General features: G+C 47.2%; 10 protein-coding genes across 10 annotated transcripts; 6 read left to right on the forward strand and 4 right to left on the reverse strand.

Moving 5' to 3' along the window:
- Positions 1-1413: 1413 nt before the first annotated feature.
- On the forward strand, positions 1414-2953 carry erg13 (hydroxymethylglutaryl-CoA synthase; the record flags this gene model as incomplete). Its single annotated transcript, XM_057093125.1, has 3 exons — positions 1414-1473; positions 1545-1647; positions 1740-2953. The coding sequence occupies 3 exons, from the start codon at positions 1414-1416 to the stop codon at positions 2951-2953; spliced, it is 1377 nt and encodes a 458-aa protein (XP_056944299.1).
- Positions 2954-6328: 3375 nt separating this feature from the next.
- On the forward strand, positions 6329-8488 carry N7483_009699 (uncharacterized protein; the record flags this gene model as incomplete). The annotated part of the gene is made up of 1 exon (XM_057093126.1): positions 6329-8488. The coding sequence occupies one exon, from the start codon at positions 6329-6331 to the stop codon at positions 8486-8488; it is 2160 nt and encodes a 719-aa protein (XP_056944300.1).
- Positions 8489-9328: 840 nt separating this feature from the next.
- N7483_009700 (uncharacterized protein) lies at positions 9329-9838 on the forward strand (the record flags this gene model as incomplete). The annotated part of the gene is made up of 1 exon (XM_057093127.1): positions 9329-9838. One exon carries the CDS (start codon positions 9329-9331, stop codon positions 9836-9838), a length of 510 nt encoding a protein of 169 aa, XP_056944301.1.
- Positions 9839-10049: 211 nt separating this feature from the next.
- Positions 10050-11150, forward strand: N7483_009701 (uncharacterized protein; the record flags this gene model as incomplete). The annotated part of the gene is made up of 2 exons (XM_057093128.1): positions 10050-10419; positions 10609-11150. The coding sequence occupies 2 exons, from the start codon at positions 10050-10052 to the stop codon at positions 11148-11150; spliced, it is 912 nt and encodes a 303-aa protein (XP_056944302.1).
- A 416-nt stretch (positions 11151-11566) lies between these two features.
- On the forward strand, positions 11567-13233 carry N7483_009702 (uncharacterized protein; the record flags this gene model as incomplete). The annotated part of the gene is made up of 3 exons (XM_057093129.1): positions 11567-11762; positions 11840-12547; positions 12611-13233. The coding sequence occupies 3 exons, from the start codon at positions 11567-11569 to the stop codon at positions 13231-13233; spliced, it is 1527 nt and encodes a 508-aa protein (XP_056944303.1).
- Positions 13234-13385: 152 nt separating this feature from the next.
- N7483_009703 (uncharacterized protein) lies at positions 13386-13937 on the reverse strand (the record flags this gene model as incomplete). Its single annotated transcript, XM_057093130.1, has 1 exon — positions 13386-13937. One exon carries the CDS (start codon positions 13935-13937, stop codon positions 13386-13388), a length of 552 nt encoding a protein of 183 aa, XP_056944304.1.
- A 485-nt stretch (positions 13938-14422) lies between these two features.
- nop9 (RNA-binding RNA processing protein NOP9) lies at positions 14423-16624 on the reverse strand (the record flags this gene model as incomplete). Its single annotated transcript, XM_057093131.1, has 1 exon — positions 14423-16624. One exon carries the CDS (start codon positions 16622-16624, stop codon positions 14423-14425), a length of 2202 nt encoding a protein of 733 aa, XP_056944305.1.
- A 254-nt stretch (positions 16625-16878) lies between these two features.
- N7483_009705 (RCC1 domain-containing protein) lies at positions 16879-18609 on the reverse strand (the record flags this gene model as incomplete). Its single annotated transcript, XM_057093132.1, has 1 exon — positions 16879-18609. One exon carries the CDS (start codon positions 18607-18609, stop codon positions 16879-16881), a length of 1731 nt encoding a protein of 576 aa, XP_056944306.1.
- Positions 18610-18628: 19 nt separating this feature from the next.
- On the reverse strand, positions 18629-18829 carry N7483_009706 (uncharacterized protein; the record flags this gene model as incomplete). The annotated part of the gene is made up of 1 exon (XM_057093133.1): positions 18629-18829. One exon carries the CDS (start codon positions 18827-18829, stop codon positions 18629-18631), a length of 201 nt encoding a protein of 66 aa, XP_056944307.1.
- Positions 18830-18888: 59 nt separating this feature from the next.
- Positions 18889-21442, forward strand: N7483_009707 (Golgi transport complex subunit COG3; the record flags this gene model as incomplete). The annotated part of the gene is made up of 4 exons (XM_057093134.1): positions 18889-19112; positions 19172-19511; positions 19574-20590; positions 20663-21442. The coding sequence occupies 4 exons, from the start codon at positions 18889-18891 to the stop codon at positions 21440-21442; spliced, it is 2361 nt and encodes a 786-aa protein (XP_056944308.1).
- Positions 21443-21501: the final 59 nt, after the last annotated feature.

The following is a 21501-nucleotide window of genomic DNA, read 5'->3' on the forward strand; positions in this document are numbered from 1 at the left end:
CTGAGAAGGCCGAGGTGGTTATCAAATAACCAGCGCTTGAGGGTCATTTTTCTGACTTTATGCTGCATATGCACTACCCACCATATTTGATAGTCCTGGAGGTAGGCAGATGATCCGCCTTACTGTCAGGTGGCATCCAGCAAGCACTGCAGTCTGCGCCAAGCACCGGCATAACCAGAGATAAATTCCAGGAAATTTATTTCGATGATATTTTCCTTGCATGGCTGTCAGAACTTCAGCACTTCAGGTGTAAGTAAATAATATGCCAGTTGAAATTGTAGATTTTACTCCCCTTTCCTTTCCTGGTTCTGTCTCCTAGCAACGCAGCAGGTTTGTTCTGTTTGCACTGTTTGTTCTCCACCAACACGTGTTTGTATTTGTGTTTGCACTCTCCCTAAATGACTAAGCATCTGGGGGGCGATCTCTAGCCTAGAATGGACGATCTTGCCTGCTTCATCCTGTGCTCCATAATCACTACATTCAGGGCCCAGCAGTGAATATGTACAGTACCCTTATTAGGGCAGTTTCACCATCATCTCACTGCTATCAGCATTACACTTATTCTGTTTCAGGGACTGTACTGCATGCGGAGTACCCAAACCTCGGATGTCCACGTAAACGCTGAAGAAGATTAGTCCGCGCCACATCTAGATGGATTTGGCCCCAGTTCTCGATAGCTGCCTGTTCAGGTTGTACCTAAAAGACCTCAGTCTCTTTACTATACTCCATATTGTCTATGTTTGATCGGTAAAAAGGAAGAATCCAAGCCGTGATGAGGCCACTTTGCATATTTATTGCATACTCCACCAGAGTCCCGAAAGAACCCACCTATGGCTGAATTGTGAATCTGGACAAGGAAGTAGAAGTGGAGAAGACTAATGAAGATAAGATGAGACAGACTGAATTCTACCGTGTAGCCAAAATAGAGTGGATTGACCAGTTGACCACTTTTTATCCCTCAAAGGCGCCTGGGTTGAGCAAGACTGAGATCTACTCGGTATATCAGGTACAAGGTACCCGGATCCCGGAGCTCCTGCAGCACATGGAAGAAGCTCCCAAAACTCCGTATATGTAACATAACCTATAAGGTTCAATTATTTACGACAAAGTCAGATCTATGTATGAATTCATTGAAAAAAAGGGACCCTCAGACCAGCTTTCGGCTTAAAGGAAGGCCAACAAGTATACTCCACCGCCAGAAAAAAAACGAGACGGTGACTGATCGTACACTGTAGATCCGAGTACACAACAACCTCCTTTTCTTCTTTTATAAGATCTCCCTCAGTTCCAGCTTTTCTTTGAATCTTCATACTCATTCTCAATTTAATTCTTTACTCCTTTTTCTCCTTTTTTACGTGCCGTTGTGTGATATTTTTCTTTTTTAAGAAAAAAAACTACTACCCCTCCCCCACCATGGCCACTCGTCCCCAGAACATTGGTATCAAGGCCATTGAGGTCTACTTCCCCTCTCAGGTTCGTTTTCCAGAGCTTATGAAAAGCATATTAATACCCCTGGAAGCTTTGGAGCTAACATTGGTCTATAGTGCGTCGACCAGGTTGATCTGGAGAAGCATGACGGTGTTAGCGAGGGAAAGTACACCATTGGTCTTGGCCAGAAGAAGATGAGCTTCTGTGATGACCGTGAGGGTATGTGATGAATATCTTTTTTCTCTGGGGAATCAATTCCCAGCAATTCAAAGTATAGGGGGAATCATTAATACTAACGCACGTGCAATTAGACATCTACTCCATGTCCCTGACCACCCTCTCCTCCCTCATGAACAAGTACAACATCGACCCTATGTCCATTGGTCGTCTCGAGGTCGGCACTGAGACCCTCCTGGACAAGTCCAAGTCCGTCAAGTCCGTGTTGATGCAGCTCTTTGCTCCTCACGGTAACACCAACATTGAGGGTATCGATACTGTCAACGCCTGCTACGGTGGTACCAACGCCGTCTTCAACAGCATCAACTGGCTCGAGTCCTCCGCCTGGGATGGCCGTGACGCCATTGTTGTCTGTGGTGATATTGCTCTGTACGCTGCTGGTGCTGCCCGCCCCACCGGTGGTGCTGGTTGTGTTGCCATGCTCATTGGTCCCGATGCTCCTATTGTCTTCGAGCCCGGTCTCCGTGCTTCTTACCTCACCCACGCCTACGACTTCTACAAGCCTGACCTCACCAGCGAGTACCCCGTTGTTGACGGTCACTTCTCCCTGAAGTGCTACACTGAGGCCGTTGATGCCTGCTACAAGGCCTTCGATGCCCGCGAGAAAGTTCTCAAGTCCAACCAGAATGGCACCAACGGTGCCATTGACGAGGCCCAGACTCCTCTGGACCGTTTCGACTACATCCTCTTCCACGCTCCTACCTGCAAGCTGGTCCAGAAGTCTTTCGCCCGTATGCTCTACAACGACTACCTTGTCAACCCCACCCACCCCGCTTTCGCTGAGGTCGCCCCTGAGCTCCGCGATCTCGACTACGCCGCTTCTCTCTCCGACAAGGCCGTCGAGAAGACCTTCATGGCTCTCACCAAGAAGCGTTTCGCTGAGCGTGTTCAGCCTGGTCTCAACGTTGCCGGTCTGTGCGGTAACATGTACACTGCCACCGTCTACGCCGGTCTTGCCAGCTTGCTCAGCTATGTTCCCTTCTCCCCCAGCGAGCCCAAGCGCATTGGTCTCTTCAGCTACGGCAGTGGTCTCGCCTCTTCCCTGTTCAGCGCTAAGATCGTCGGTGACGTCTCCAACATCGTTGAGAAGCTGGATCTCAAGAACCGTCTTGACTCCCGTAACGTCCTGGCTCCTGCTGCCTACGATGAGATGTGCAAGCTCCGTGAGCACGCTCACCTGAAGAAGAACTTCAAGCCTACTGGTAGCACCGAGACTCTTCAGTCCGGTACCTACTACCTTACTGAGGTGGATGACATGTTCCGCCGCAAGTACGAGATCAAGGCTTAAGCGATCTGTCGTTCCGTTCTTCTTTTGCCGTTGGATTTGATCCTTGTTTAGACGGTTCAGAAACGATTCCCCTCAGCGTTTTCTTTTTTTGGGTTCAATTTGCGTCGAATAGACTGTGCAAGGCTAGCCCTTGCTCTTTAAATGTCTTGTTTTTTGTTTTACCGATTATTTTCGGATGAATGATGAAATAAGCTAGATCCTACCTAGACATAAGCTAGGAAACAAATAATGATATCACATTCCACATTCAATTTCTATACTTCATTTTGTAGTGCTTTCTTTTCCCAAAAACAACGATAAAGGCCATATCAACCGAAAAGCCAAAGTACCTACATGTTGTCATTCTAGTTGACCAGAACCTTGGAAGAGACTGCCTTGCATCTGGGAACGTTGCTTCCCATGTCGAAAATACCTGGAAGATCTTCGTGCCATAATACCCGCACTGGAATTATATTCAAATATTTTAAGGTTCCAAGGTTCCCGAGGTTCATTAGGCATAATTTGACAGTGTACTGAACATTTAGAAGATGTCCCAATCTAGTTTCATATTCTTCGTCGGTTATAGTATCTCTCAGGCCATCTTTTAATAGAGCACCTGCGCATTGAAGTTCAGCCATGATCAGATAGACCAGTCTTTGAATTTTTGCTTACCACTGGTAATAAACATTGCCAGCCCACATGATGATAAACTTTATTGCTCTCCTACTATCCACGTTTAAGTTGATTCAAATGTTACATCCAAGATCCGAATTGAAGCTAGTATACTATGTGTTAGTATCAGCAGAGCCGCAGCTCCTATTCAAACGCTAGGATGACCCGGGTACATTACTGCCCAAGTCCGAGTCTCATGTCTCAGATTGGCGCGCCGGACTCCTCCTATTTACGCCAATGATACTTAGTACAGTGCGTTTCAAGACAGAATAATGTGACTTTCTATGTCTATCCATCACTTCAATCGTTTTGTGGCCCCGTGTTTTGAAGAGACTCGAAGTGCGATGTTGGGATTGATAGGGAAGGTGATTCCAAGGTTTGTAGTAGCAGTAAGTTTACAAGTGATCAAAAGGGGTATAACCTTGGAAGCTTTTATATCTGCCCCGAGGACAGAGAAGGAGAGAAAAAAAGAAACGACAAGGACTGGGCTTGAACCCAGGACCTGTAGATTCTTCCGTCATCGTGAGGTGGGAGAAGTTTCAAATTTTGAAGATTTTATAACAAATCAAATAAAATAGATAAAAATATAAAAGAAGTATCGGAATGACGAGTGTAGGTTGAGGTATCCAGCAAAATAGTAAAAAGAAATTCATATTAAATAAAACATTGAAAGTGCAAGAAAGAGAATCCTACGATTCCTACCCAAGATCCTCACCATCATTACTAAAACCATGGTGAGTCCACTGGGTTTCTTGGGTAGACTTAGATGGGTTCTCACACCGAAGTGCGATAGCCAACTAGTAGACCACGGAAGGATTCTGTGCTATGAATTCCTGATTTATTCCTATGACTGAGATGATATTATCCCTTTTAGGCATGAGCAGACCTGGATTTCCAGGCACCCAAATCACTCTCTAAGATTGTTACAGACTAAGGAGTTTACTCTCAATCCAACCATTCAATGTTAGATCCTCCAAGGCTGAAGTAATGCAGGTTTCCACTTCAAAAGTTCTACTCTCATCATAACAAGTATCGGGTATTACCATTCATTCATGTCACAGCATACAGCAAGAATAGCAAACGCCCCACAACAAGCCTAGTACATATCCTATGAATAGTGTACTAATGACTTCGCATCGCGCCCATTCTACATGATGGATTCGATTTGAAACATCCCATGAAACACTCCAGTAGCTAGGAACAAAGAAGATATCCTGGGGCTCCCCTATGTAGCTGCGGCCGTTTCAGCGCGCGAAGGAAACTTGAACATACTAGTAGCAACCAGATTCAAAAACCCAGTCCACATAGTAAACTGGCTTCAAATAACTATCAGAAATCTATCATCACTGAAGCTGTGTACAATTGAGTATGTCTATGTCCTCTGCATTATTAGATATGCACTAGGAATCATCACTTAGTAGGAAATTCCAGATATCCGCATACGGCCGAACCTATGAGAGAGTCTGGACCGAAATCAACGCATGATAAATCTTCTACATCACATTATTCGCCCATAATAAGATAAAAAGCACAGACGTTTCAAAGATTAATCTGTGACAGAAGGGCTTGAGGTCTAGAGGCCTTGATGTCTAACAGTGGGGAACAGGAATTATTCCCAATATTTGGAGCTAACAACTCCAAGTTTGACCATAATTCTGGTTAATTGCTAATTTAGAACATGAGTCGGTGAATTTATCTCATGCTAATTATGGGAAATTTCGCGCTGAATGGTTGGTCGTTAGAGACTTAACAATATGTGATGTAGATCCCCCAGCGCGTACTTGAGACTTCACCTTACATCTCTAACCGCCCACCATTCATCACACTCAACAACCTTGGACTTACATCGTCCAAGCTCCCCCCCGGGATGCCTTCTCCCCGAAAACAACCTTCTGCTTCATGCATAGTCTCAGCACACAAGCTAATTATTACTATTTTTATCCCATTTCCCCTCTTATCCCACATTAACTTGAGAAAAGGCCGTTAACCGCCCATCTTACTCAGTTCTGAGTTTACTCAAGCATGGGCGCTACCTGAAGGGGTGATGAAGCCCCTAATTACCTGTCAATTTGCAGGCTAATTGTTACTGAAATAGAAGTGTTCGATCACTGTGCATCAGGCTAACCCAAATAGACAGATCTGAAGAAGAATTTCCAAACTGATGCAAAATATAGTAACATCTTAACGCGCGACAGTCCGCTGAAACCGCACTATGCCCCAAAGGAGACCCAGCATGGAGTTTCAATGTCCCCTGTCGCGCGACCCTAGGCACAATTGTCGGCAGTTTCGTGTTTCATGCATGGCAGGCGTGGCCCTGGATCAGAGACCAGGATCCCAAAAAAAGAATGGGAGCCTCCGTTGGCGTCAAAATGGAGCTTTTCTCCATGTTTCAAGTTATTCAAGATCCGCCGGGGGTTCATGAGTGGGCCTGGCTTGATATCTGCATGTTTGAAGCTACTCATCTCTCAAACATTTAATATCCAAGCCTGCTCGCCTTCATCTGAATATTTCCTCATGCCATCTCAACCAGAGTTCACTTGGCCATCGACTTTGACATTCGTTTCTTTTGTGGGGAAGTGTATATTTGATACATTTCTCCTTCCCCTTCTCTACTCTACTCTTCTTTCCCTTCTCTCTCTGACTCTTTTGATTTATCTTGTTTTCTTCTTTCCTTATTGGGGGAAAGCGGATCCACTGAAATCGAACTATCATCGTCGCTGCATCATGTCTCTGGAATACGCGCATTACCAACCAACCACGCCACCAGCGGTGCCCTATGAGGAATGCCTCGGATCTGCGCATAGTCGCACCGCATCTGGCTCTTCAATCTATTCCTGTGAATCTTCCCCTTGGTCCACTATGACGGGAAATACCAGTCCTGGTACTCCACCAACTCGTCATCATCATGGTCCAGCTCTTTTGCCAAAGATTCGACCTCAAGACGTGATAATTGAGCCTGTCTCTACTGGACCACCTTACTCTGCTGGTGGACCTCTGAGAGGCCGCCAGGTTGTATCTAAGGCGTGGAACGCACCAGCCTTTGCTCCTTATCCTGCTGGTCGTCCATCTACCCAGCGTAACCGCGCTAATGCAGCGAATCGGTTGCCTTTGGCATCTCCTCTGTCTCCAATTGTGACTCATGGACCACTCAGTGCTACTATTCCCCAGAGCTCTCCAATTTTCACACGTGCGCCACTTAGTGCTACTATCCCCCAGAGCTCTTCAATTGTCACGCGTGGACCACTCAGTGCTACTATCCCTCAGAGCTCTTCGATTTTCACACGTGCGCCGCTCAGTGCTACTATTCCCCAGAGCGCTCCTAGCCTGGCATCTCCTGTGGCTATCACTTCGAAATATCGACATGCTCGAGCTGCATCTGCGTCTAGCATTGATAGACGCGGACCAAGCATTGATATACCCGCTCCGAACCGATCTGCATACCCTACTCACCAGCAACTATGGAATTATGTGCCACAAATGCAGGCGCAGACTGTTCCGACCACGCCAGTTACTCCGGTTACTCCAAACATTGTAGTTTATCCATCTCAACCTCAGCAACAGCCAGTTGAAATGCGTCAACTTACTCCAGTGCGCATCCCACCTTATCCACTGACTGTCCCCACACCTCAATACTGTTACAGTCCAGTTCATGGCCCTCAGAGCTCGCCGGTGCATTTGGCGAGTCCTCAGGAAAATATCAATCCCCCGTCCACCAATTTGCTGTCATATTTGACTTCGCCAACCCAAGCAATTAATCTTGTTCGCAATGTCAGCGTGATTCCAACCCGTGGCATGCACGATTACTTCTGGTGGGACATTCGTAATCTCCGTAACTGGAACTCATTCTCTTTTGCTACTTTTGACTCATTCCGCGGGCTTACCCAGCTACTGAAGACGGAAATTCCTGGAACTCTTACTCCGCCAGTGGGTGTGCCCTCCTCACGCCTAGCGCCGGAGTCTGAGCCTGGTCTCGTCGCTCTTATCCGTGAACTATATGCGCCACGAATCAACGCAGCTCTGGCCGTTTCTCAAGGCACAGATCATCTCCAACTCTACGCAGCGCCTGATATCCGTAACACGGGACACAAGAACCATGGTCACCCGCACTTCCTAGCCAACTATTCCACGGACACTGAATGCACCAGTGCAGGGCTCATCCGGGGACGTCTGGTGGGGATTGTCAAAAGCTTCGATCGCTGGAATTCCGGCATGCGCAACGAAGCACCCCATCGTCGCGTCGAGTACTTAAACGGTCTAGCTCATCTACAACGCTGCATGCGCGAGCACTCGTGTCGCTACGGCTTCATCATCACCGAAATAGAGCTCGTTTGTGTTCGTGCAGCTTGCGATGATGATTCTAACATCCCGTACTTCGGATACTTAGAGGTCGCAGCCCCGATCCCACTCAAGACTTCCACACCAAGTCCTCAGGCAGCACACGATGCCTCCGCCTTGGCAACACCTATCAGCTCCAGGTCCTTTTCATCTTCGTCTCATGGGTCATGTTCTCAAGGCTCTTCCCACTCCTGTCAAACATCTCCTGGTCTTGACTCCGAATTTCAAAAGGATACACTCTCCACTCCCATGACTGCAAGCTTAGCTTTGTATTTTTTGCTTATGCTCGCCAAATCGGTGCCACTGCCTGATCAGCCATCCGCACATCTCAGCATAGGCAGTCCCACAGCTCTCACGCGACAGAACGTTCTTCCAGATGGCAAGGATAAATGGATCCCCGAGCCGCAGATCGGCGAACGACGGGACGCAAAGCGTGTTCGTGGATGGGTCTGGCCTCACGATGCTTGGCATCGTCGTGAAGGAGGTGGACGTATTGTAGGAACAGCAACGACGAAAACTACTGGATCAAGGAAGAGGAGACGTTTGTGAAGAGTCGGACCTCTTGATCTTGTAAGCTAGGCGCAGGATATGAGGCGTTGTTGGATTTATTTATTCTTTCAAGTTCTTCCCCCCTTTCTTCTTCTTCTTCTTTTTCTTCTCCTCCCCTTCTTGAACTCCACTTGAAGATTTTATTTCGATTCTATTCACTCCTTATTATTGATTATTTGGTTGGGGTTCTTTCAGAATTATTTGGTGGCTATTTTTGTTTTGCTAATTCCCCCCAAGTTGGTCTTCTGTTATTGTTTTTTGATATTAATCTAATTTCTTTTCTCTTTCTGCTGAACTTGTTAATGATATGACTTTCTTCAAATTTTCTTCCTATCTCTTCATTACTTGTATTAATATCGAGTTTTGGTGCTTGTGAGTCGTGTGAGCTAACTAACCCAAGGTCCTCATGTCCTGATTCCCTCTAACCGCTGATCTGATCCACAATCATTAATGTGGTTGCTCCACCTTTTTGTACAGTATTGCTCCTCTATTTCAATAAGGACTCAAGGACCTTGGGGGGGTAAGAGTACCTCGATAGCCAAATCGTGCAATGAGGACATTGCAGAAGACATAGTACATATAAAAGGAAAATATCCCGTTTCATAAAGTCTAGAATACAATTATCCTCAAACTTGAACCGTGACAGTCATCAATAATCGTCAAGTCGGACATATACATTGTCAATATTACTCAAGTAGATCTGGTTCTTTTCATACTTCCTTTCATCCAATATGGACACACCTCCCTCATACCCCGAAATTCACGATGTGATAATCGTTGGCGCCGGCCCCTGTGGTCTCAGGCGTTGCCGCCCGCCTCCACGAAGAAACGCCCTCAGCAATGTTCACAGACGAGGAACATCAACGCTATCACTGGATCAAAAAGCACAAAGGACGTATGAACCTCGTCCAAGCAGGCCGGAGCAAGAAGAATGGTGTACGCGCCGAAAAATGGAACCGTGGTCTAAAAGATTGTCCCTGTGAAGACGAGAATCAGACAAATACAAATGGGATAAAATACCGACGCGAATCATCTGATTCGATCTCTTCTGTACCGTCACTCTCATCTTCCACATCATCGGAACCATCTTCCTCTATCTCTACGCTTGTGTTGGATGGATCGGGTGAACAGTGGATGCAGAGATGGAATAATGCGTTTCGAGTTCTGGAAATTAAGCAGTTGAGAAGTCCAATGTTCTTCCATATTGACCCTGGGGATCGGGATGGAATGCTTGCTTATACACAGGAGATGGGACGAGAGGATGATTTGTGGGAGATTCCGGGCTGTGTTGGTAAAGAGATGAGCAAGCATAAGAAGAAGAAGAGACGGCAAGGTGGGAAGTCACAGTAAGTGGGCACTGTCACCATCTCAGAACGAGTCAAGGGATATGGGCTAACAAAAGATTTTGTATAGAACGATCGGAGGAGTTGAGATCGATGAAAGAGATCGGAAAGATTACTTTTCTCCATCCACTGATCTCTTCGCTGACTACTGCAATTCAATTATTGAACGCTATGGATTGAATGAACCTGGTCAGATCTTACAGCAAGAAGTTGTCGATATGACATACGACTATTTACCGGACCGAGGAGATGTACCAGTGTCGAACTCGAAGATATTCACCCTGACTTCGACTTTGGGCATGAAATTCTACAGTCGCGCTGTTGTTCTCGCTATGGGTGCTGGTGGAGCTGGGATTTCCAAGATCTTCCCATGGAAACCATCAAGCAAAGAGGATGGGGCTGATGCATGCTGTCACAGTATGGAAATTAAGTCTTTCCCAAGCCTCAATGTTCGCAATAAGATTCAGCGAAGACAGCAGACAAATGTGGTTGTTGTTGGAGGAGGATTATCCTCAGCACAGATTGTCGATATGGCTGTGCGAAAAGGTGTTACGAAAGTGTGGTTTTTGATGCGATCGGGTCTTAAGAGTGAGTTCATCGATGTCTTAATGAAAGAATATTGCTTACATCCAATAGTCAAGCATTTTGATATCAGTCTACCTTGGATGGGAAAATACAAGAATTGGGAAAAAGCAGCATTTTGGTCTGCAGACACGGACGAAGGTTCGATATACCTATCATTTCAAACTTCAAAAACATTAAACTGACTCCTAACAGAACGTCTTGAAATGATGAAGACAGCTCGGAACGGCGGCAGCATCACGCCTCGCTATACCCGAATCGTCAGGCAGCATGCCGCTAAAAATCGCGCATCGATCCACACAGGCACAGTCATCACATCGCATGAGTATAACCCGGAGTCGCAGACCTGGTCACTTACTACCGATCCGCTGATTCCTGATCTGCCTCCCATCGACTATATCTACTTCGCGACAGGGGCCCGTGCAGACGTATGCGAGATGCCCTTGCTGAACAATATGAATGCGCAGTACCCCATTGAAACGAAAGAGGGATTACCATGTCTAACAGAGGATCTCATGTGGAGAGAGGATGTACCTTTATACATGACTGGTCGTATGGCCGGTCTACGTCTTGGACCTGGGGCACCGAACCTCGAGGGTGCACGAGTAGGTGCGGAGCGAATTTCATGGAGTCTCGAGGAAGTACTGGAGAAGAACAGGGAGGTTGGAGAACAGTGCGAGGGTTTTTGTGGGCTGGGGAATCGGTATGCTTCTCTACTCGGAGACTCGGACGAATAGAGATTGAACTAGATCTACGGATATCATTTTTCGACCTTGAGCTCTAAGCAACGATGTAGGGTTTCAAGTTTCGAAGCTATGGAAGTTTAATATATGATTCATGTCTTCATGATCTTGCTCCTTGATTCATATTTATACAGCTCAGGTGCACTATTTCTAAACTCGATCCTGCTCATTCATTCCTCCCTTCATTCCATGCTTCTCCGATCAACAAGTGACCCCGCTGGTGGGCGGCTTCATAGGTTAAAGTAGGCGGAATGTGGATAACAATCCCTTGCTCTATGTAAATCTTCCTGTAGCTTAATACCTTTGAATATAAAGCTTAATAGAACGGAAATCCGGCATTGACCTTGCTGTGAATATTCGTTTTGACTCGGCGGCCTTGTAACGGCCTGTCTTTGACTTGCTAGGACAACATGGAGCATATTTCAAGCTCTGAGCCAGATACGCCGATTGAGGCACTGAAGGAGCTTCCGAATAAGAACAATGGAAGTTGGCTTCGAGATCGTGGGCTGCGTAAGTTGAACATGGGCATTGCGTTCATGTTCGCTTCGTCGGCTGGAACAGGTTATAACGGGAGTTTGATGAATGGGTTGCTCGTTCTTCCTGAATGTAAGAGGCTTTCTTGTTTTTCATCCATCAGAGGGAAAATTAGATGTCGAGTTGCTAACATCTTGGAATGGTCACAGTTACCACCCTCACAGGTGGTCTCAAGCCAAGTATTGTTGGTCTTCTCATTGCCGCAACCTCCCTAGGGGCGTTCGTGTCCTTTGTCCCAGCATCCTATCTCGCAGATATGTTCGGCAGAAAAGTATGTGTGTGTGCTGGAGCTTGCCTGGTGATCGCCGCCTCAATCGCTCAGGTCGCTGTGCAAAGTCATTGGGCATTCTTTGGTTGTCGAGTCCTAGCTGGTCTCGGTACAGGTACTGCACAAACAGCGGCTCCCCTTCTGGCAACTGAGATCGCCCATCCTCGACAACGACAAACCGCTACAGCATTATACAATGCAGCCTGGTGTATTGGATCTATCACCTCTGCTGCGATAACTCTGGCTACATTATCAGTGCACAATGACTGGTCCTGGCGAGTGCCTTGCATGCTGCAGGCATTATTCCCTCTGACACAACTTGTGGGACTCTACTTCGTTCCAGAGAGTCCACGTTGGCTTGTCTCAAAAGGCAGAAAAACTGAGGCGTTGGCGGTTCTCGAGAAATATCACGCCAATGGAAATCCAGATGATGTGTTGGTTCAACATGAATTCCACCAAATTTGCATTAGCATCGATACGCTTTACCAGCAACCTGGATATTGGAAAACATTTTTCTCATCCCGAGGAGACTTACACCGTCTTGCAATCTGTATCATTGTTGGATTTATGCAGGAATGGGCAGGAAATGGTATGAAGCTATTCATATCCAGTTCTCATCATGAAGAAATAGGTCTTACTAACTTCTCAATAGGAATTCTCTCGTACTATCTTCCACCAATTATCAAATCTGTCGGCATTACACGACCGCACGATCAGGGTGGTCTCAACGTAGGTCTCCAAGTATGGAACCTCATTCTCTCATCCGCAGGCGCAGTTGCATCTGAGCGATATGGTCGCCGTATTCTCTGGCTTCTATCAACTGCCTCCATGCTTCTTTTCCTATCTCTGACTACAATCATGGCTGGTCTATTTCAAGAGAATCAAATTGCTGCTGCGGGACTCGCTGTTGTTCCCATGCTATTCCTCTTCTTTGCCGGGTTCGATCTGGCTTATGCGCCACTGTTCATTGCTTATCCAGCGGAGATTCTACCGTTTCAGCTACGAGCAAAGGGCTTGGCGATCACTTTATCCACAGATGCTCTTGCATGCTTTTTTAATCAGTATGTCAACCCTGTGGCGTTTACAGCTATGCGGTGGAAGTACTATTTTGTTTATGTGGGTTGTCTTGTCATGTTTTTCTTGCTGGCTTATTTCCTGTTTCCGGAGACCAAGGGTCGATCTCTGGAAGAGGTATCGAAGATTTTTGATTGTAACAAGAGTGACGTTGGAGATGATGTTGAATCAGAGGATAAAGATGGAGAGAAAAGTGAATAGAGAATTGGGAATTGGAGAGAGCACATAATTACGGCAGTATAGGATGCTTTGTTTTACATGACACCGAATGAAAATTGTTGTATTTTGTCTACTCGATCCGAAATTCCGACGCACCTTTAGTCCATTTGTTCGACTAGTAGTACTTATCCATATTAATCCCAATAAAATGTATAGTTGCCACCTTGGATCGAAATGAGCTTCTCCTTCTTGATAACAATAATACCATAGTGAATGAGCTGCATCAACAAATCCAAATGTCTCCAAATCGCTGCTGAAATAAGATTCTGGTCCGAATATCTAAAGTATCCTCTGATCTGCATCCAAAAAGTACGAGACCATCCACCTCCACGTCTCGGATTCCTCGAGATGGAATAGTTTCCTTGCTCAATAGCGTGCTTCAGGGTCAAGAACCAGTCTCGCTCTGTAGCCTTGCGCTGCATACCACACTCCATGTGGACACCGATCCATAGATGGTCTTCTCGAACAGTAGAGTGCTGTTGAAGGTATGTTCTTGATGGGATGTATTGTCGTTGTAGATATGGATGGTCATTACATGCGAGCATGATGCAGTTATAACTGTTCATGGGTCCTCTTGGGGTCAGGACTTCCAGAGTAATGGCCCCGTAGCAGTCATCGGTGATTACTGTGCCGTTGTATGGTTCTGCCAAGTACACAGTTGATTGATTAGAGAACAGCTCGTCCATGATGAAGGGTAAGGTCAGATATTATTCTTCGAGCTTATTTTTCACTGCCAGAGTGCGATGCCGATGATATTATAGGGTAGAATCAAATAAAATGGTCACAAATTTCCAAATATTCTATCAGAGGGAAATAAACAAGGTCCTTTATACTAATAATTCTATCTAGAGCCGTTTGCTTAAGGGTGTCATCTGAGTCGCAAGACTCTTAAAAAAGATGAAGCTACATGTGTGCCTTCAAAGCCCTTTATCAGCCTATTCATAGATGGAGGGTCCTCCTATATTTGACTTGAAATTCTTCAGAACTTGAAATAATTGCTTTGTTCTGCGATTCAAGATATTTGTCTACTTAAACAAACCTGAAACAAGACCAACATCTGAAATGTCTCAGAATAGAGAGAAAGAGAAACTTGAACTTGAATGTATCAAACACTTAACAGAAAATAGATTTTTGGGTGGTATTAACAAATCATGAGTCTATTTTGCTTCAATCAGGAAGCCGCAGCGGCCTGTTGAGCCTCCTCCTCATTGCGTTTCGCGGCATATCGCTCTCTTGCCATCTCAATCTTGGACTTGGGTCGTTCACCAGTACTAATCTCCATACCTGCAAGCTGTCGCTCAATGCCCTTTGCCCGACCAGTCCATTCACCCCGACGGCGCTTGTAGAGGTCCATTGACCAGTTTCGCCACACTGCTCGGCCAATGAATGAGTCACGGAGAAGCATTTCCTCAGCGGCAAGCTCCTGGGCCATTCGCTCCTTAACAAAGAAGATGTCCTTTGTTGCCTCCCAAAGACAATCCACCACGTGGGATCCACTGTTATCTTGAGCAAGTTCGACCATATGACCCTGGAATCGAGTTGTGAACTGTCGACGGAATTGGGGTTTTGAGGTTTTCGATGTCAAGGCTTGTTGCAAGACACGAGATGAGGTTGCTTCCTTGGCAAGCTTTATGATCGTTTCGGGTGATTGGGCCAGGAGACTGGTGTAAATAAGCTCACTCATTGGGCCTGGAACAGACAGCATAGATTGTGCAAATAGGGAGCCGTGAAGCTTCTCTGCAGCCGGGGTGGACAAAGTCTTCTTCTTTCGTTCCCTTCGCTCTCTTTGTCCCTCCTCATCTGCCTCTTCCATTTCTTGGTCCTCCTCCTCTTGTGGAGCCTCCTCGCCATTGACATTGAGTCGGAGCATTTGTTCAAGGCGGGCTGTGGGGTCGCTGTCAAAGGCATTCTTTAGTGCTTGAGCAAAAGGCTTGGTGTCGACATTGCGAATAACACATCGTTCAATCAGCACACGAGGTACGATAAGTCTAAATCTCTCGATCAATCCGGGAACTTCGGGGATGATGAGGTCCATTGCATCTTTCAAGTCGTCCTTTCCAAGACGCTCTAGGATTCGTAAAACCACATATCCTGCGGTTTGGTTGCGGGATAGCGATCCAATGCGCTCGCGCAGGTTGTTCTTGTAGAGATTTTTGAAGACCTTTCCGGGCATGTGGCGCACCATGGTCTCAACAAGGTGAGAGCCAACAGGGTCATAGAGCAGACCACGAATAAATGTGGCGGTCTCGGTACCCTCCTCGAAAGACTCGTCAGGAAGGAGTCGTCGGAGGATCGACTTGGGATCCTGAGCGCTTGACTTGCCAAAGTGAGAGAGCTCCAGGAATAGCATGACTTGGAGAACAGGGTTCCCAAGTTCGTGGGTAGCCAGGGAGCGGAGGTACACATCGGTAAGACTAGAGCCCATATCACTCATGATCTTTTTCAGTGCAGTCTGGAAGGATTCTGGGACGCTTCGCTTCTGAGGAGCAGCCTTCTTCTTCTCCTCCTCCTCATCCTCCGGCTTGGAGGTCGCGAGGCCCAGTCTTTCTTTCTTACGGCTCGCAACTGGTGAGTCTGTGGATGAAACATCCACTGGCTCTCCAGCTAGAACCAACAATAACACTCGGATAGTATGCGACGCAAATCTTTCGGTCAACAGAAATTCCCAGTATGGTTTCAGCTCATCAATCATAGCCACGAACATTTCCGCCAATGATAGCTCTGGTTCTTCGTCTCCGTCCTGCTCTTCCTGCTCCTTTCTCTCTGCCTTTGAAGGCTTCTGCATAAACGCCGGAGCTGCATTGATGAACAAAGTCTCACAGCAATGACTGGCGAATCGATGTTGGACAAGGTGAAGGAAGTGGCCCAGAAACTTGCTGAAGAGTCGTCGAATCTGGCGGGCATCTGACATGGAGATCAGCTTCTCCATCAGTCTCGAACAACCCTGACTACAGGCGACCTTCAATTCCTTTCCATTGGCCTCACGCCATACGCTCTCAATGAATAGGTGCTTCTCTTCAGCATCGCCGAATTGGTTGGATTCAAGCATCTCATTGGCGCGCGAAAAGTATTCAGCTTCGTCCTCATCGAGCAAACCGAAGAAAACATTTCCATTCTCATCGACATCGCCTCCCTCTTGCTGCCTATTCTCCTCGCCTTCGCCTTCTCCAACAGAGATACGGTCTGCTGTAGGATCGAAGGGTGTAGCTGTATCGTGGGTGATCTCGGCGTCGGCATCGGCTTCGGGGTCGGAGGGCCTCATGCGCTTTGCGACAGGCTCTTCAGGGGCATCGTCAAATTTTCGCTTTGAGTCCTCCTCTTTTTTAGTCTTTTTCTCGGCTCGACGGCCTCTCTTTTCCTTTTCACGAGGCATTGTGATAGTTGTTTCTAAAGGTTTAAGAATCGTCCAGGAATTTTTTTGGGATTTTTCCGGATAAGCAGTGGTCCAAGCGTCTCCGCGGTGATGTTTGTTCAGTTTGCATCCGATAAGAAAACAACGGCACCGGGACAACGAGAGTATATCAGAAGGAACTATAGTGAGAACACAGTGATTGTTTCAGTTTTCTTCATTGGAGATAAGTTAAAATTACACATAATATGTTACATGGTATTTTGGCATCAGTCTGTTCAAACCGCTGAATAGATAGCAGAGACATTGCGACCACACTCGACACGCTGCTCCATAGTCACAGTGCGCTTGTCAACACGTCCCTTGTGTCGGGGCATCAGCTGGAGTCGAGCCTCTGGCTCAGGCTTCTTAGCATACTCCGAGGGAGCCTTGATGTAGCTTGGTCGGCACTGGTTGCTGCGTTTACCAGTTCCAAGTTGGAAGTGCTCGTTACCGCCCCACCAGAAGACCTCATAACCGAAGTCCGATGACTTGTCTAGGGAGTTTTTATTCTTGCCATTGATGCTGGTCTTATTGTCCAGTACAGCCGCGACATGGGTCGTGCCAACAGACACGTTGCGCAAATGAATGGGTGTCATTTGCTTGGTCTTCTCGTCGTACTCGCCTAATCCACTCAGGTCCTTTACTTTGCTGAGCGAGTCTTGGATGTGGATCCATCTGCCGGTTCCCAAGGTGCCCCAGATACCCCGGCCACAAGACCATGTATCGGCAGTCACGCTGCCAAGGTCACGAACACTGGACGCTTCTTCGTCGCGTCCGAGAATTCGCTTGGAATCGACATTAAAGAAAGTGGTGGCACCACCAGCAGCGACACTAGTGATTGTTGGAGCGTAGAACTGCTTTCGGTAATACTTCTCCACGGGCACGACAAAGGGAGTATCCTTGGAGGGCTCCTCTGGAGTGAATTCAACTCCCAGCTGGCCAAAAGAGTTATCTCCCCAAGCGAACAGGCGACCATCATTGGTCAATGCTAGTGCGTGGTAATCACCCGAGGCAATCTGTGTCACTTTGGATCCCTTGAGTGATGTGATCTCATGGCATGCATCTGCAGGACCGCTGGGTCGAGTGGACCAAGTCAGGCCAGGCACACCCAGTTGGCCAAGAGTAGGATAGTTCTCAGTAGACGAAGCAGCGGTAAACACGCGTCCAGAGCTTGTAAGCATCACAACATGCTCTTGACCACCACAGATAGTAGTGACCTTCTCGCCAAGGCCCAGCTTCGGCTTCAAAATACGGTAGCTCAAAGTGGAGTTTCCTCCCCAAAATGGTACCCAAGAGCCCTCGCGAGCCTTTGGACCGGATGCCTGTTCAGACTTGGAAAGAGGCAACGAGTAGACACTGCCGTCTGAGGATAGAGCAATAATGCGACTCTCAGACAGAGCAAGCGACGCCAAGTTCTTGCCTGTCAGAGTCTTGGTAGGCTTGTATTCGGTCTCTGAGAATCCCTTTCCCCACTGCACAAGGTCTCCGTTCTCCGTAATCGCAGCGCCAGACTTCTCATCGACTTTGAAGTCTCGCAGTACCTGTTTGTTGAAATACCTGAATCGTCGGGGCGTTTTGACATCGGCGTCTTTCGATCCTGGGTCGGCGACCTTAAATTCATTTGAGCCCCAAGTGTAGACACCGGGGGTCCTAAGGCTTCGCTTTTCTTGAATAAACTGAGCGCGCAGGTCGTTGACATCAATGATCTCCTTCTTCAGTGTCTGGCTCTCGATCCATGCTTCTTTCCAATCGCCGGTCAGGTAGGAATAGCCGAGAAATCCAGCAGTACCTGCAACTGCCACTCCCAGTGATTTGCCGATCCAGCTTCCTGAAGGGTTCGAGCTTCGTGATTTACCGCTTGCTAATCGACGACATGGCGCATTGAGAGTTCGACGGGTCGCGAGGGTGGAGGGACGGAGCTGACGGGCAGCCTGGGCTGTGGATTGACGTGCTCGAGTTGCCAGCATGGTTTAATTTTGGTTTCAATTAATTCATATCCATAAGTATTGATCTTGTCTGGAAGATAGTTCGGACGAACCAAGTTGTAGCTCCGACCAAGTAGTCGAAGCTTGATTTACTTTGCGTCAGATCATCAGGCGGACTGACACGGCAGAACTTCCCCGGTTTAACACACTTCGCCATCTTCTTGGTGATTCCTAGCATTAGCTCTGTGCTTGAACTGGACATTTTAAAAGTAATGAGCAGATATTCGACCTAAAATTACTCTCCAGGGCTTTCATCGCACCATGCCCTCTACCAAACATCAACGTGCTCGCCGCCAGACTGCACCATCGGGCCCGCCGCGGAAGCTAACTGCCAGCGAAACGCAGCCGCGCCTCGAGTCAACAGAGGAGAACCCCTCTACTGCCCCCCAATGGCAAATTCCTACGTGGAATAATGAACTAGAGTTTACTGGATGGCTCAATGATGTGAAAGAGGACTTGGTAGAAGAGAGCTATGACCAATATCAGTAAGTATAGTTCAACATTGCGGTTGACAGTTTAGAGGCTAATCTGGTCGTCATTTTAGAAACTACCTCGACGAGCTCCAACAATCGAAAGAACACATTGACGAGATATTATCAACCACGTTAACATTACTCGACGACTTGTCCAGTGTATCCCAATCTTTCAAGTCTGTCGAATCACAGACCTCCAACTTTGAGAAACAATGTGAGGGGCTACTTGCTGCGCAGGAGCGGGATACAAGACTTGCAAATGGCATTGAGAATATTTTGCAATATTATGACTTCCTGGATCCTGCTTCAAGACGACTGAATGCTCCAGGCGCTGGAAATACTGTTCGCGATAGAGAGTTCTCAGATATGCTGAGGCGTTTGGATGTGTGCTTGGATTATATGGAAACCCACGTATGAGACGCTTATCCATATCTCTATGACCAAGAATGATTGATCACTAACATTTGCATTAGCCCGAACAAAAAGAAGCAGAAACCTATCGGTCCAGATATCGTCTTCTTTTAACCCGTGCCCTTACGCTCATCCGCGGTAATTTCGTCACTGCACTCAAAGATATCTACCAGAATGTCGCAAAGAAAGTTGCAGACCAAAGCTTGAATGAAACGGCTTTGTCTGCCCTTCTCTACGCCAAATTCAGGGTTGGGGCGCCCGAGCTGAAGCAAATCGGGTTAGAGATCCAGAAACGAGCCGTCCCGCCCCTGAACCCGGACCAGAACAATGAAGCCGAGTATCAGAGTCTGATGAACGAATTGCATGGTAATTACGCGGCGACTCGAGTCAAGCTCATCATTCCACTCGCTCGAAGAAAGCTTCAGGAGATCACGCAAACGCCCAGTTCATCGAAAGACTTAGTTTCATTTGCGCGTGCCAGCATAAGCTACATTCGCGGCCTATGTCTGGATGAATATGACCTGTGGAGAGAATGGTTCCATGGGAATGGAGGCTTATATGACTTCCTTGAAACCATATGTGAACCCCTCTATGATCACCTTCGTCCTCGTATCATCCACGAGACGGACATTGTCAGCCTTTGCCAGCTTTGCACCCTTCTCCAGACGAGGTATTTCCTGGATCCCGACGAAGAGCCTGAGCCCAGCGATGCAAACCAGCTCGACTTCTCAACTTTGATTCAGCCAGCGCTGCAGGATGTTCAAACTCGACTCGTCTTCCGCGCTCAGGCCGTTCTCCGCGACGAGATTGAACGATATAAGCCCAAACCTGAAGACATTGATTATCCGATGCGCAGTCGGCATGTCTCATTAACAGTGACCGATGGACAAATCTCAGGAAAGAAAGATACTATAGCGGATACGATGATCGATATGACCAAACCCACCACAGAAGGTGACGAGGCTGCACCAGAAAAGGATGGTAAATGGGATTTTGAAACCCAAACTGCGCTCAAAGGGTGGTACCCGACCCTGCGCAAAGCGATCTGGCTCCTTAGTCGGATCTACCGCCTCGTAAACGTAAGCCTTTTCCCATCTCAAACGGAATCATAATCGTCTATGTGCTCAGTCAACTAACATGCTCACCATTAGTCAACCGTCTTTGATGACCTTGCACATAATATTGTCCACCAAACTACTCTCTCACTCCAAAACGCCAGTACCCTAATTTCCAACAAAGCCACCTCAGCCGACGGCCAACTCTTCCTCATGAGCCACCTCCTAATCCTCAAACAACAAATCGTCGCCTTCGACATCGAATACGTCGCACCAGAAGTCTCCTTCGACTTTTCGGGCGTGACAAGTACATTCTGGGAACTCCGCGAACGAGGAGGTCTCTTCAACCCCCGAAACCTCATGCGTCTCGTAGGACACGGTCTGATTCCTCGAGTCGTCGAGAATATGCTCGACGCCAAAGTCGAACTCGACGGACGACTGCGGACTGTGATCAACGACTTTATTAATGCGTTCGCGGCACGGATGACTGCTTCGTTACCAGTGAAGTTTATCGATACGAGGAATTTAGTCACAGGAGAACTTATACTTCCTTCTTGTCGAACTATCGAGAAGGAGGTTCCTTCTCTGAGAAAGATTCTGAATGAATATATAGATGATACGAGGATGAAGGAGACGCTTGTTGGGGCAGTACAGGATCGCACGATTCAAATTTATGAGGATTTCTTGGAGAAGTATACTTCTTCTCAGAAGGGCAAGGGTGGACTTCCGTTTAGTAAGAATGGGAAGGGTAGAGATGATGCGGTGTGGGATGTTGAGACGTTTGGGGAGTGGTGTGAGAGTATTTTCAGAGTTGGTGTTGCTGGTTTACCGGATGGAGAAGTCGATGATGATGATCTTTCGAGTACAACCTCGTAGATTAGATGAGTTTCTTTTTCTTTCCGTTCTTTTCTATAGATACCATATGAAAATAGCGC

This window comes from Penicillium malachiteum (assembly GCF_028827825.1).
Source record: "Penicillium malachiteum strain IBT 17515 chromosome Unknown utg000004l:1.0-4883003.0:1.0-4884900.0, whole genome shotgun sequence".
Lineage (NCBI taxonomy): Eukaryota > Fungi > Ascomycota > Eurotiomycetes > Eurotiales > Aspergillaceae > Penicillium > Penicillium malachiteum.